This window comes from Salmo salar, chromosome ssa10 (assembly GCF_905237065.1).
Source record: "Salmo salar chromosome ssa10, Ssal_v3.1, whole genome shotgun sequence".
Classification (NCBI taxonomy): domain Eukaryota; kingdom Metazoa; phylum Chordata; class Actinopteri; order Salmoniformes; family Salmonidae; genus Salmo; species Salmo salar.
In genome coordinates this window covers 57970040-57985147 of record NC_059451.1, presented here as the reverse complement: position 1 = coordinate 57985147, position 15108 = coordinate 57970040, and the positions used below count along the sequence as shown (strand labels likewise).

At 46.8% G+C, this 15108-nt stretch overlaps 1 protein-coding gene across 2 annotated transcripts in view; it reads right to left on the bottom strand.

Moving 5' to 3' along the window:
* Window positions 1-559: 559 nt before the first annotated feature.
* The window catches only part of tprgl (Tumor protein p63-regulated gene 1-like protein), a 56904-nt gene continuing 42355 nt past the window's right edge, over window positions 560-15108 (bottom strand). Inside the window, exons 5-6 of one of the 2 annotated variants that reach the window (XM_045687199.1) lie at window positions 8082-8235; window positions 560-1236 (exon numbers count right to left, since the gene is read on the bottom strand). In XM_045687199.1, the coding sequence (XP_045543155.1) occupies window positions 1042-1236; window positions 8082-8235 (349 nt within the window). In that variant the 3' untranslated portion in view covers window positions 560-1041. The remainder of the gene's footprint in view (window positions 1237-8081; window positions 8236-15108) is intronic. The other variant, NM_001173777.1, reaches the window with a different exon arrangement.

Sequence of the window (15108 nt, the reverse complement as noted above, 5' to 3'; positions counted from 1 at the left end):
GGGAGGACTTCGCCTCATAATAAACATGAAAGCCATTGGAAACAGTGGTATGAGGAAATTATAATTTTTTTGGATGGTTTGTCCTCGGGTTTCGCCTGCCATATCAGTTCTGTTATACTCACAGACATCATTTTAACAGTGTTAGAAACTTTAGAGTGTTTTCTATCCAAATCGACCAATTATATGCATATCCTAGCTTCTGGGCTTGAGTAACAGGCAGTTTACTTTGGGCACGCTTTTCATCCGGACGTAAAAATACTGCCCCTTACCCAAGAGAGCTTAACCTTTATTTAACTGGAGAACAAATTCAGTCTATGACGGCCTACCTAGGCCAAACCCAAACCCGGTCGATGCTGGGCCAATTGTGCGCCGCCCTATGGGACTCCCAATCACGGCCGGTTGTGATACAGCCTGGAATTGAACCAGGGTCTGTAGTTATGCCTCTAGCACTGAGATGCAGTGCCTTAGACCGCTGCGCCACTCAGGAGCCTGGTAAAATGTCTGTTTGTACATTAAGTGATTCAGTTAGAGGATGGTAAATCAGAGCTGTACAGTCACGGATGGTAATGCGAAAACTTTATTGACTGTGATGGCAGGAACAATTTGGCATGGTAATTTGTGTATGAAATTACAGTAGACTATCCCTTAGCCTTTAGGTAATGCAAATGATAGAGAACTACATACATTTCAATTTCAGACTGACTGTAGTTGAACAAGCCAAGAAAACCAACCAACAAATAACCTCTAAAGCACATTTGAAATGAGGGTAAAAACATTTCCTTCCATGTTGTGAACTATTAAATACAAATAGACAATACTATTTAAAATCTGTAAATCGGACAAAATAAATGTAAACAAAGTATTCAGAAGCAAATCAAGTACAAATATACATTTAAAAATGTCTCACTAGAGCTTTTAAAACACGATGTATACAAAAAATATACAATATTACTTCAAATCTGTAACTCGGCCACAACTGTAAAATAGGGTTAAGTAATGAAGTAGTATTGTACATTAAAAAGCACAAAGCCAAATCCTGGTTTAAAACCCAACGTTTCCCCGTGCCAGACTGTACCCCAGTTTGTTCTTGTTACCGATATAGGACATGAGACCCACGTAGGCCTCGATGAGCAGGGGCTGGTTCAGCACCAGGACCCCGTTGGCCTTCCCAGGGACGGGTGTCTTTAGGTGGGCCTTCTGGGCTGCCTCCATCAGCTGCTCACGGAAACTCTGGATCTGAGAAAGGGAGGGAGGGAGAGATAGAGGAAGATAGGAGAGAGAGAGAGGAGGGAGAGAGAGAGGAAGATAGGATGGAGAGAGGAGAAAGAGAGAGGGAGAGAGGAGGAAGAGAGAGGAAGAGAGAGAGGAAGAGAGAGAGGAAGAGAGAGAGGAAGAGAGAGAGGAAGAGAGAGAGGGAGAGAGAAGAAGAGAGAGGAAGAGAGAAGAAGAGAGAGGAAGAGAGAAGGAAGAGAGGGAGGAGAGAGAGGAGGGAGAGAGAGGAAGAGAGAGGAAGAGAGAATAAGAGAGAGGAAAAGAGGTGGGAGGGAGAGAGAGAGAGAGGAAGAGAGGAGGGAGGAAGAGAGAGAGGGAGAGAGAGGAAGAGAGGAGGGAGAGATAGAGGGAGAGAGGAGGGAGAGATGGAGGGAGAGATAGAAGAGGGAGAGAGGAGGGAGAGATAGAAGAGGGAGAGAGGAGGGAGAGATAGAGGAGGGAGAGAGAGGAAGAGAAATGGGAGAGAGAGAGGAGGAAGAGACAGAGGAAGAGAGGAGGGAAAGACAGAGGAAGAGAGAGAGGAAGAGAGAGAGGAAGAGAGAGAGGAGAGAGAGAGAGGAAGAGAGAGAGAGGAAGAGAGGAGGGAGAGAGAGGAAGAGGAAACATGCCAGAATGAGGAACAGTTAAAACAGCGTTTGGCCTTTCTATTGCCTCTGACCACAGAACATCGGCTGCAATGTTCTACTCATTTCCCGACTATTCTACATGTTGAATCGGCACAGTTCGGCGAGACACAGCAGGTGATCTAATGCACATGGCCGTGTGTCTTGTCATTTGAGAAAGTGAGGGAGAAAGGGATGGAGGGAAGATCACTGACGATCTGAAATGCTACAGAAATTCGGCTCGGCCACTAAGAACCTCACAAATTGAGGTGCACAATTGAAAGCATCCTGTCGGGCTGTAACACCGCCTGGTACACAGGGGCGGAAATCCCGGGAGGGACACGACCCCCCCATCCTGGGAAAAATATGATTTGTCCCCCCCAATATATCACTGAAACATAACTATGTAATTTAAATTATATTAATAATACGCAATGAAAGCAATTGTGCTGATTATCGACACTTAATAGCGCGTTTTTAAGTTTCAAAAGATTGCGACCCCCCCGCACTTTGCCTCACAATGGTTTGATCCACTGCCAGTTCCTTAGCTTGCTACGTAACTGCCGTGAGGTTCATCCAGTCAATCGCGCACACACACACTAGCTGAATATGCAGAGCTAGCGCGCAAATATTAACTATTAAGCTAGCTAGTACCTATTCCATTTATGTGGCGTCGTCAAAGATGGAATCAGCATGCAGATGATGTAAGTTAGTGCTTCAAAGTCCCTGTGATAAGGTTAGCGATAAACTGAAGTCCAAACTGAACAGAACTACACTCTCATCTACCATTGTCTTAAATATATTTAATGGTCTCGTTGCAAAAGCTAAATTGTCGCAAGGGAACTTTTATTTATTTAATTTCACCTTTATTTAACCCGGGTAGCAAAGATTATAGCAAACACCACTGAAACTGAATTGGTGCTCGCTAGCTTTGCAAATTCAGCTATTGTTGGAAGCCAGCCAATATGAAACAAACTATTAAAATTACAAAAGGTTGCAGCATATGTTGTGTAAATGGTGAACTCATACAGCTGTCAACTCTTGTCATTTTAATCCGTTTCACATTTGCTAGCTACCTTTTAGATCGAAGCCCATATAGAATGATTGAATATGATAGAAGCCCATCTCCTACTGTAAATAACCTACACACTGTGTGTGTAGCCAGCCAGGTAGAAAAATGGCAGAAAAATAAAAGACGGACATCAGAGTATTTTTCAATACACCAAAACGCATAGTAAGAACCCTAGTAGCCTAATATCTCTAAGACTAGTTGATAAAATGTTCATAAGAAAGAAATTAAATTCTAATGGAAATGTTTCACAATGATGTCATTAGGCAGAGCAGGCAACAGATGGCACACAGACAGCAGAGTTGGGTACAGATATGCAGGGACAGACTGGCAGAGACAGGGAGTCTCAGGTAAGTTTGTTGAGTCTTTGTTTGGCAACATTATGAAAGGTTCTCAATTTTTTTGACTTGTAAAATAGGAACATAATTGGAAAATGCCATGGATACCCCCACTCTCAACTTAAACTGGTGACTGAACTAAGATTTGTTAAAGGCAATGGTATTGCTGTTGTGATTAGTTGTGTAGTTTTGGGTACCGGTAGTTAGGAGTACGGCAAACACCTTATTTCTTTGGTTCCTCAATATACATTTGCCATATTACAATGTAGGCTATGTGTTACAGCACTACTTTTGGTGTCCCCCTCAGGAATTGCTCTTGAGAAAATTTCATGTAATTGTCCCCTCCAAAGTGGATATCAGATTTTCGCCCCTGCTGGTACAGTCTCTCCAGGGGGTGGTGCGGTCTGCCCAACTGAAAAATATCTTCTATCTCAAGGCCATCAGACTGTTAAATAGCCATCACTAGCCGGCTTCCAGCTGGTTACGCAACCCTGCACCTTAGAGGCTGCTGCCCTATAAACATAGACATGGAATCATAATGGAACACTATTCACTTTAATATTGTTAACATAATGCTTTACTCATCTCATATGTATATACTGTATTCCATTCTACTGTATTTTAGTCAATACCACTCCGACATTACTCATCCTAATATTTATATATTTCTTAATTCAATTCTTTTACTTTAGATTTGTGTGTATTGTTGTGAATTGTTAGATATTACTGCACTGTTGAGCCAGGAACACAAGCATTTCGTTACACCCGCAATAACATCTGGTAAATATGAGTATGTGACCAATAAAATTAGATTTGATTTGAATGGTCGGGTGTAGAGTGGTAGGATGGTAGGGTGGTAGGATGGTAGGAGGGTAGGGTGGTAGGATGGTAGGAAGGTAGGGTGGTAGGATGGTAGGGGGTAGGGTGTAGAGTATTAGGGTGGTAGGATGGTAGGGTGGTAGGGTGTAGAGTATTAGGGTAGTAGGGAGGTAGTTTGGTAGGGTGGTAGGGTGTAGGATGGTAGGGTGGTAGGGTGGTAGGGTGTAGAGCATTAGGGTGGTAGGATGGTAAGATGGTAGGGTGGTAGGAGGGTAGTGTATAGAGTATTAGGGTGTAGGATGGTAGGATGGTAGGGTGGTAGGGTGTAAGATGGTAGGGTGGTAGGGTGTAGAGCATTAGGGTGGTAGGATGGTAAGATGGTAGGGTGGTAGGAGGGTAGTGCATAGAGTATTAGGGTGGTAGGGTGGTAGGATGGTAGGATGTAAGATGGTAGGGTGGTATAATGGTAGGGTGGTAGGAGGGTAGGGTGTAGAGTATTAGGGTGGTAGGATGGTAGGGTGGTAGGGTGGTAGGAAGGTAGGGTGTAAGATGATAGGGTGGTAGGATGGTAGGATGGTAGGGTGGTAGGGTGATAGGAGGGTAGGGTGTAGAGTATTAGGATGGTAGGGCTGTAGGGTGTAGAGTATTAGGGTGGTAGGATGGTGGGATGGCAGGGTGGTAGGGTGCAGAGTATTACGATGGTAGGGTGGTAGGGTAAAAGATGGTAGGATGGCAGGGTGGTAGGGTGGTAGGGTGTAGAGTATTAGGGTGGTAGGGTGGTAGGGTGTAGAGTATTAGGATGGTAGGGTTTAACATGGTAGGATGGCAGGGTAGTAGGGTGTAGAGTATTAGGGTGGTAGGGTGTAGGATGGTAGGGTGCAGAGTATTAGGATGGTAGGGTGGTAGGGTGTAAGATGGTAGGGTGGTAGGGTGTAAGATGGTAGGATGGTAGGGTGGTAGGGTGAAGAGTATTAGGGTGGTAGGGTGTAGGATGGTAGGGTGGTAGGGTATAGAGTATTAGGATGGTAGGGTGTAAGATGGTAAGATGGTAGGGTTTTAGGGTGTAGAGTGTTAGGGTGGTAGGGTGAAGTTTGGTAGGATGGTAGGGTGGTAGGCTGTAGAGTATTAGGGTGGTAGGGTGTACGATGGTAGGATGGTAGGGTTTGAGGGTGGTAGGGTGTAGAGTATTAGGATAGTAGGATGGCAGGGTGGTAGGGTGGTAGGGTGTAAGAAAGTAGGATGGTAGGGTGTAGAGTATTAGGGTGGTAGGGTGTAAGATGGTAGGATGGTAGGGTGGTAGGATGGTAGGGTGTAGGGTGGTAGGGTGGTAGGGTGGTAGGGTGTAGAGTATTAGGGTGGTAGGATGGTAGGGTGGTAGGATGGTAGGGTGGTAGGGTGTAGAGTATTAGGGTAGTAGGGAGGTAGTTTGGTAGGGTGGAAGGGTGGTAGATTGGTAGGGTGTAGAGCATTAGGGTGGTAGGGTGGTAGGAGGGTAGTGTATAGAGTATTAGGGTGTAGGATGGTAGGATGGTAGGGTGGTAGGGTGTAAGATGGTAGGGTGGTAGGGTGTAGAGCATTAGGGTGGTAGGATGGTAAGATGGTAGGGTGGTAGGAAGGTAGTGTATAGAGTATTAGGGTGGTAGGATGGTAGGAGGGTAGGGTGTAAGATGGTAGGGTGGTAGGATGATAGGAGGGTAGGGTGTAGAGTATTAGGATGGTAGGGGTGTAGGGTGTAGAGTATTAGGGTGGTAGGATGGTAGGATGGCAGGGTGGTAGGTTGTAGAGTATTACGATGGTAGGGTGGTAGGGTGTAAGATGGTAGGTGGCAGGGTGGTAGGGTGGTAGGATGTAGAGTATTAGGGTGGTAGGGTGTAGGATGGTAGGGTGGTAGGGTGTAGAGTATTAGGATGGTAGGGTGGTAGGGTGTAAGATGGTAGGATGGCAGGGTGGTAGGGTGGTAGGGTGTAAATGGTAGGGTGGTAGCGTGTAGAGTATTAGGGTGGTAGGGTGTAGGATGGTAGGGTGGTAGAGTGTAGAGTATTAGGATGGTAGGGTGTAAGATGGTAGGATGGTAGGGTTTTAGGGTGTAGAGTATTAGGGTGGTAGGGTGGTAGTTTGGTAGGATGGTAGGGTGGTAGGCTGTAGAGTATTAGGGTGGTAGGGTGTAAGATGGTAGGATGGTAGGGTTTTAGGGTGTAGAGTATTAGGGTGGTAGGGTGTAGAGTATTAGGATAGTAGGATGGCAGGGTGGTCGGGTGGTAGGGTGTAAGATGGTAGGATGGTAGGGTGTAGAGTATTAGGGTGGTAGGGTGTAGGATGGTAGGATGGTAGGGTGGTACGGTGGTAGGGTGGTACGGTGTAGAGTATTAGGATGGTAGGGTGTAGAGTATTAGGATGGTAGGGTGTAAGATGGTAGGATGGCAGGGTGGTAGGGTGTAGAGTATTAGGGTGGTAGGATGATAGGGTGTAGAGTATTAGGATGGTAGGGTGGTAGGGTGTTAGATGGTAGGTTGCCAGGGTGGTAGGGTGTAAGATGGTAGGATGGTAGGATGGTAGGGTGGTAGGATGGTAGGGTGTAGGGTGGTAGGGTGTAGGGTGGTACGGTGGTAGGATGGTAGGGTGGTACGGTGGTACGGTGGTAGGGTGTAGAGTATTAGGATGGTAGGGTGTAAGATGGTAGGATGGCAGGGTGTAAGATGGTAGCATGGCAGGGTGGTAGGGTGTAGAGTATTAGGGTGGTAGGGTGGTAGGGTGTAGAGTATTAGGATGGTAGGGTGGTAGGGTGTAAGATGGTAGGTTGGCAGGGTGGTAGGGTGGTAGGGTGTAAGATGGTAGGATGGTAGGATGGTAGAGTGTAGAGTATTAGGGTGGTAGGGTGTAGGATGGTAGGGTGGTAGGGTATAGAGTATTAGGATGGTAGGGTGTAAGATGGTAGGATGGTAGAGTTTTAGGGTGTAGAGTATTAGGGTGGTAGGGTGTAGGATGGTAGGGTGGTAGGGTGTAGAGTATTAGGGTGGTAGGGTGTAAGACAGTAGGATGGTAGGGTTTTAGGGTGTAGAGTATTAGGGTGGTAGGGTGTAGAGTATTAGGATAGTAGGATGGTAGGGTGGTAGGGTGTAAGATGGCAGGGTGGTAGGATGGTAGGGTGGTAGGGTATAAGATGGTAGAATGGTAGGATGGTAGGGTGTAGAGTATTAGGGTGGTAGGGGGTAAGATGGTAGGATGGTAGAGTGGTACGGTGGTAGGATGGTAGGGTGTAGGGTTGTAGGGTGGTACGGTGGTAGGGTGGTACGGTGGTAGGATGGTAGGGTGTAGAGTATTAGGGTGGTAGGGTGTAGGGTGGTAGGGTGTAGGATGGTAGGGTGTAGGATGGAAGGATGGTAGGGTGTAGAGTATTAGGGTGGTAGGGTGTAAGATGGTAGGGTGTAGAGTATTAGGGTGGTAGGGTGTAAGATGGTAGGGTGGTAGGGTGTAGAGTATCAGGGTGGTAGGGGTGTAGGGTGTAGGATGGTAGGGTGGTAGGGTGTAGAGTATTAGGGTGGTAGGGTGTTAGATGGTAGGATGGTAGGGTGTAGAGTATTAGGGTGTAGGATGGTAGGGTGGTAGGATGTAGAGTATTAGGGTGGTAGGATGGTAAGATGGTAGGGTGGTAGGGTGTAGAGTATTAGGGTGGTAGGATGTTAGGGTGGTAGGGTGGTAGGGTATAGAGTATTAGGGTGGTAGGGTGTAGGATGGTAGGATGGTAGGGTGGTAGGGTGTAAGATGGTAGCATGGTAGGGTGTAGAGTATTAGGTTGGTAGGATGGTAGGGTGGTAGGATGGTAGTGTATAGAGTATTAGGGTGGTAGGGTGTAAGATGGTAGGGTGGTAGGATGGTAGAATGGTAAGGAGGTAGGATGGTAGGGTGGTATAATGGTAGGTTGGTAGAATGGTAGGGGGTAGGAGGGTAGGGTGGTAGAATGGGACACTCAACAAAACTCACCTCACAGAGAGCAGTGAACCGGTGGTCTATGTTCCTGACAGGGTGATAGGTAAAGGTGTTGAATGGGTAGTCTGTAGCGAATGGGTTCCACCGAGACGAGAATGAGGGTTCCCTTAGCCGGTTCCAGAACACACGCACACCCTCTCCTTCTCTCCTGAAAACACACAGAGAAACAGAACGACAGTCACACCCTCTCCTTCTCTCCTGAAACACACAGAGAAACAGAACGACAGCCACACCCCCTCCTTCTCTCCTGAAACACACAGAGAAACAGAACGACAGTCACACCCTCTCCTTCTCTCCTGAAAACACAGAGAAACAGAACGACAGTCACACCATCTCCTTGTCTCCTGAAAACACACAGAGAAACAGAACGACAGTCACACCCTCTCCTTCTCTCCTGAAAACACACAGAGAAACAGAACGACAGTCACACCCTCTTCTTCTCTCCTGAAAACACACAGAGAAACAGAACGACAGTCACACCCTCTCCTTCTCTCCTGAAAACACACAGAGAAACAGAACGACAGTCTGTGGTAGGATGGTATATAACCTGTATGTAACCTGTATGTAACCTGTATGTAACCTGAATGTATGTAACCTGAATGTATGTAACCTGTATATAACCTGAATGTAACCTGTATATATGTAACCTGAATATATGTAACCTGTATATATGTAACCTGTATATATGTAACCTGTATGTATGTAACCTGTATGTATGTAACCTGTATATAACCTGAATGTAACCTGTATATATGTAACCTGTATCAATGTAACTTGAATGTAACCTGTATGTAACTTGAATGTATGTAACCTGTATGTAACCTGAATGTAACTTGAATGTAACCTGTATATATGTAACCTGTATATATGTAACCTGTATGTATGTAACCTGTATGTGTGTAACCTGTATGTATGTAACCTGTATGTATGTAACCAACCTGTATATAACCTGTATATATGTAACCTGTATCTATGTAACTTGAATGTAACCTGTATGTAACCTGAATGTATGTAACCTGTATGTAACCTGTATGTAACCTGAATGTAACCTGTATATATGTAACCTGTATATTGTAACCTGTATATAACCTGTATGTAACCTGTATATATGTAACCTGTATATATGTAACCTGTATGTAACCTGTATATAACCTGTATGTAACCTGTATATATGTAACCTGTATATATGTAACCTGTATATATGTAACCTGTATATATGTAACCTGAATGAATGTAACCTAAATGTAACCTAAATGTAACCTGAATGTAACCTGTATATATGTAACCTGTATATATGTAACCTGTATATATGTAACCTGTATATAACCTGAATGTATGTAACCTGTATATAACCTGTATGTAATGTATGTCTCGCGTCTTGTGACGGCCGGCCGCCCAACAACCTGCCCACTTGACCCTATCCCCTCCTCTCTTCTCCAGACCATTTCCGGAGACCTTCTCCCCTTCCTCACCTCGCTCATCAACTCATCCTTGACCGCTGGCTACGTCCCTTCCGTCTTCAAGAGAGCGAGAGTTGCACCCCTTCTGAAAAAACCTACACTCGATCCCTCCGATGTCAACAACTACAGACCAGTATCCCTTCTTTCTTTTCTCTCAAAAACTCTTGAACGTGCCGTCCTTGGCCAGCTCTCCTGCTATCTCTCTCAGAATGACCTTCTTGATCCTAATCAGTCAGGTTTCAAGACTGGGCATTCAACTGAGACTGCTCTTCTCTGTGTCACGGAGGCTCTCCGCACTGCTAAAGCTAACTCTCTCTCCTCTGCTCTCATCCTTCTAGACCTATCTGCTGCCTTTGATACTGTGAAACATCAGATCCTCCTCTCCACCCTCTCCGAGTTGGGCATCTTCGGCGCGGCTCACGCTTGGATTGCGTCCTACCTGACAGGTCGCTCCTACCAGGTGGCGTGGCGAGAATCTGTCTCCGCACCATGCGCTCTCACCACTGGTGTCCCCCAGGGCTCTGTTCTAGGCCCTCTCCTATTCTCGCTATACACCAAGTCACTTGGCTCTGTCATATCTTCACATGGTCTTTCCTATCATTGCTATGCAGACGACACACAATTAATCTTCTCCTTTCCCCCTTCTGATAACCAGGCGGCGAATCGCATCTCTGCATGTCTGTCAGACATATCAGTGTGGATGACAGATCACCAGCTCAAGCTAAACCTCGGCAAGATGGAGCTGCTCTTCCTCCCGGGGAAGGACTGCCCGTTCCATGATCTCGCCATCACGGTTGACAACTCCCTTGTGTCCTCCTCCCAGAGTGCTAAGAACCTTGGCGTGATCCTGGACAACACCCTGTCATTCTCCACTAACATCAAGGCAGTGACCCGATCCTGTAGGTTCATGCTCTACAACATTTGCAGAGTACGACCCTGCCTCACACAGGAAGCGGCGCAGGTCCTAATCCAGGCACTTGTCATCTCCCGTCTGGATTACTGCAACTCGCTGTTGGCTGGGCTCCCTGCCTGTGCCATTAAACCCCTACAACTCATCCAGAACGCCGCAGCCCGTCTGGTGTTCAACCTTCCCAAGTTCTCTCACGTCACCCCGCTCCTCCGCTCTCTCCACTGGCTTCCAGTTGAAGCTCGCATCCGCTACAAGACCATGGTGATTGCCTACGGAGCTGTGAAGGGAACGGCACCTCCATACCTTCAGGCTCTGATCAGGCCCTACACCCAAACAAGGGCACTGCGTTCATCCACCTCTGGCCTGCTGGCCCCCCTACCTCTGAGGAAGCACAGTTCCCGCTCAGCCCAGTCAAAACTGTTCGCTGCTCTGGCACCCCAATGGTGGAACAAGCTCCCTCACGACGCCAGGACAGCGGAGTCAGTCACCACCTTCTGGAGACACCTGAAACCCCACCTCTTTAAGGAATACCTAGGATAGGATAAAGTAATCCTTCTAACCCCCCCTTAAAAGATTTAGATGCACTATTGTAAAGTGGTTGTTCCACTGGATATCATAAGGTGAATGCACCAATTTGTAAGTCGCTCTGGATAAGAGCGTCTGCTAAATGACTTAAATGTAAATGTAAAAATGTAAATGTAAATGTAACCTGTATATAACCTGTATGTAACCTGAATGTATGTAACCTGTATATATGTAACCTGTATATATGTAACCTGTATGTATGTAACCTGTATGTATGTAACCTGAATGTATGTAACCTGAATGTATGTAACCTGAATGTATGTAACCTGAATGTATGTAACCTGAATGTAACCTCTATATATGTAACCTGTATCTATGTAACCTGTATGTAACTTGAATGTAACCTGTATGTAACCTGAATGTATGTAACCTGTATATAACCTGTATGTAACCTGTATGTAACCTGAATGTATGTAACCTGAATGTATGTAACCTGAATGTATGTAACTTGAATGTAACCTGTATGTAACCTGAATGAATGTAACCTGTATATAACCTGTATGTAACCTGTATGTAACCTGTATGTAACCTGAATATATGTAACCTGTATATATGTAACCTGTATATATGTAACCTGTATGTATGTAACCTGAATGTATGTAACCTGAATGTATGTAACCTGAATGTAACCTCTATATATGTAACCTGTATCTATGTAACCTGTATGTAACTTGAATGTAACCTGTATGTAACCTGAATGTATGTAACCTGAATGTATGTAACCTGAATGTATGTAACTTGAATGTAACCTGTATGTAACCTGAATGTATGTAACCTGTATGTAATCTGTATGTAACCTGAATATATGTAACCTGTATATAACCTGTATATATGTAACCTGTATATATGTAACCTGTATATATGTAACCTGTATATAACCTGTATATATGTAACCTGTATATATGTAACCTGAATGTAACCTGTATATATGCAACCTGAATGTAACCTGAATGTAACCTGAATATATGTAACCTGTATATATGTAACCTGTATATAACCTGAATGTATGTAACCTGTATATAACCTGTGTATAACCTGTATGTATATAACCTGTATGTATATAACCTGTGTGTAACCTGGAACGACTTGATTAGTGTAGTGCTAGCTAGCTACATAGCTGTCTTTGCTGTCTTTGTATCTAAGATAATTGTGTAGTTTAGAGTAATTATCGAGGTTAGCTAGCCAGCCGCGACGCGACGCCGTTGTCCAGACTCCAGACTTAGTCAACACACCTAGTCATCATCAAACCCACTGCTAGCTAGCCAACCTTTACTGACTAGCAGCACTGTAGAAACTAATACATTACAACGGAACGATTTGACTAGTGCAGTGTTAGTTGACTTTGTCATAGTTTGATAATTGTGTAGTTTGGAGTAATTATCGAGGTTAGCTAGCCAGATATTTTCGTCCCCCGCGTGGCCGCTGCCACTCTAACCTGGTGTTCCCAGCGCGCACGACCCACGTGGAGTTCCAGGTCTCCGGCAGCCTCTGGAACTGCCGGTCTGCGGCCAACAAGGCAGAGTTCATCTCAGCCTATGCTACCCTCCAGCACCTCGACTTCTTGGCACTGACGGAAACATGGATTACCACAGATAACACTACTACTCCTACTGCTCTCTCCTCGTCTGCCCACGTGTTCTCACATACCCCGAGAGCATCTGGCCAGCGGGGTGGTGGCACTGGAATCCTCATCTCTCCCAAGTGGACATTCTCTCTTTCTCCCCTGACCCATCTGTCTATCTCCTCATTTGAATTCCATGCTGTCACAGTTACCAGCCCTTTCAAGCTTAACATCCTTATCATTTATCGCCCTCCAGGTTCCCTTGGAGAGTTCATCAATGAGCTTGACGTCTTGATAAGTTCCTTTCCTGAGGATGGCTCACCTCTCACAGTTCTGGGTGACTTTAACCTCCCACGTCTACCTTTGACTCATTCCTCTCTGCCTCCTTCTTTCCACTCCTCTCCTCTTTTGACCTCACCCTCTCACCTTCCCCCCCTACTCAGAAGGCAGGCAATACGCTTGACCTCATCTTTACTAGATGCTGTTCGTCCACTAATCTCATTGCAACTCCCCTCCAAGTCTCCGACCACTACCTTGTATCCTTTTCCCTCTCGCTCTCATCCAACACTTCTCACTCTGCCCCTACTCGGATGGTATTGTGCCGTCCCAACCTTCGCTCTCTCTCTCCCGCTACTCTCTCCTCTTCCATCCTATCATCTCTTCCCTCTGCTCAAACCTTCTCCAACCTATCTCCTGATTCTGCCTCCTCAACCCTCCTCTCCTCCCTTTCTGCATCCTTTGACTCTCTATGTCCCCTATCCTCCAGGCCGGCTCGGTCCTCCCCTCCTGCTCCGTGGCTCGACGACTCATTGCGAGCTCACAGAACAGGGTTCCGGGCAGCCGAGCGGAAATGGAGGAAAACTCGCCTCCCTGCGGACCTGGCATCCTTTCACTCCCTCCTCTCTACATTTTCCTCTTCTGTCTCTGCTGCTAAAGCCACTTTCTACCACTCTAAATTCCAAACATCTGCCTCTAACCCTAGGAAGCTCTTTGCCACCTTCTCCTCCCTCCTGAATCCTCCTCCCCCCCCCCCTCTCTGTGGATGACTTCGTCAACCATTTTGAAAAGAAGGTTGACGACATCCGATCCTCGTTTGCTAAGTCAAACGACACCGCTGGTCCTGCTCACACTGCCCTACCCTGTGCTTTGACCTCTTTCTCCCCTCTCTCTCCAGATGAAATCTCGCGTCTTGTGACGGCCGGCCGCCCAACAACCTGCCCGCTTGACCCTATCCCTTCCTCTCTTCTCCAGACCATTTCCGGAGACCTTCTCCCTTACCTCACCTCACTCATCAACTCATCCTTGACCGCTGGCTACGTCCCTTCCGTCTTCAAGAGAGCGAGAGTTGCACCCCTTCTGAAAAAACCTACACTCGATCCCTCCGAAGTCAACAACTACAGACCAGTATCCCTTCTTTCTTTTCTCTCCAAAACTCTTGAACGTGCCGTCCTTGGCCAGCTCTCCTGCTATCTCTCTCAGAATGACCTTCTTGATCCAAATCAGTCAGGTTTCAAGACTGGTCATTCAACTGAGACTGCTCTTCTCTGTGTCACGGAGGCTCTCCGCGCTGCTAAAGCTAACTCTCTCTCCTCTGCTCTCATCCTCCTAGACCTATTTGCTGCCTTTGATACGGTGAACCATCAGATCCTCCTCTCCACCCTCTCCGAGTTGGGCATCTCCGGCACGGCCCACGCTTGGATTGCGTCCTACCTGACAGGTCGCTCCTACCAGGTGGCGTGGCGAGAATCTGTCTCCGCACCACGTGCTCTCACCACTGGTGTTCCCCAGGGCTCTGTTCTAGGCCCTCTCCTATTCTCGCTATACACCAAGTCACTTGGCTCTGTCATATCCTCACATGGTCTCTCCTATCATTGCTATGCAGACGACACACAATTCATCTTCTCCTTTCCCCCTTCTGATAACCAGGTGGCGAATCGCATCTCTGCATGTCTGGCAGACATATCAGTGTGGATGACGGATCACCACCTCAAGCTGAACCTCGGCAAGACGGAGCTGCTCTTCCTCCCGGGGAAGGACTGCCCGTTCCATGATCTCGCCATCACGGTTGACAACTCCATTGTGTCCTCCTCCCAGAGTGCTAAGAACCTTGGCGTGACCCTGGACAACACCCTGTCGTTCTCTACTAACATCAAGGCGGTGACCCGATCCTGTAGGTTCATGCTCTACAACATTCGCAGAGTACGACCCTGCCTCACACAGGAAGCGGCGCAGGTCCTAATCCAGGCACTTGTCATCTCCCGTCTGGATTACTGCAACTCGCTGTTGGCTGGGCTCCCTGCCTGTGCCATTAAACCCCTACAACTCATCCAGAACGCCGCAGCCCGTCTGGTGTTCAACCTTCCCAAGTTCTCTCACGTCACCCCGCTCCTCCGCTCTCTCCACTGGCTTCCTGTTGAAGCTCGCATCCGCTACAAGACCATGGTGCTTGCCTACGGAGCTGTGAGGGGAACGGCACCTCCGTACCTTCAGGCTCTGATCAGGCCC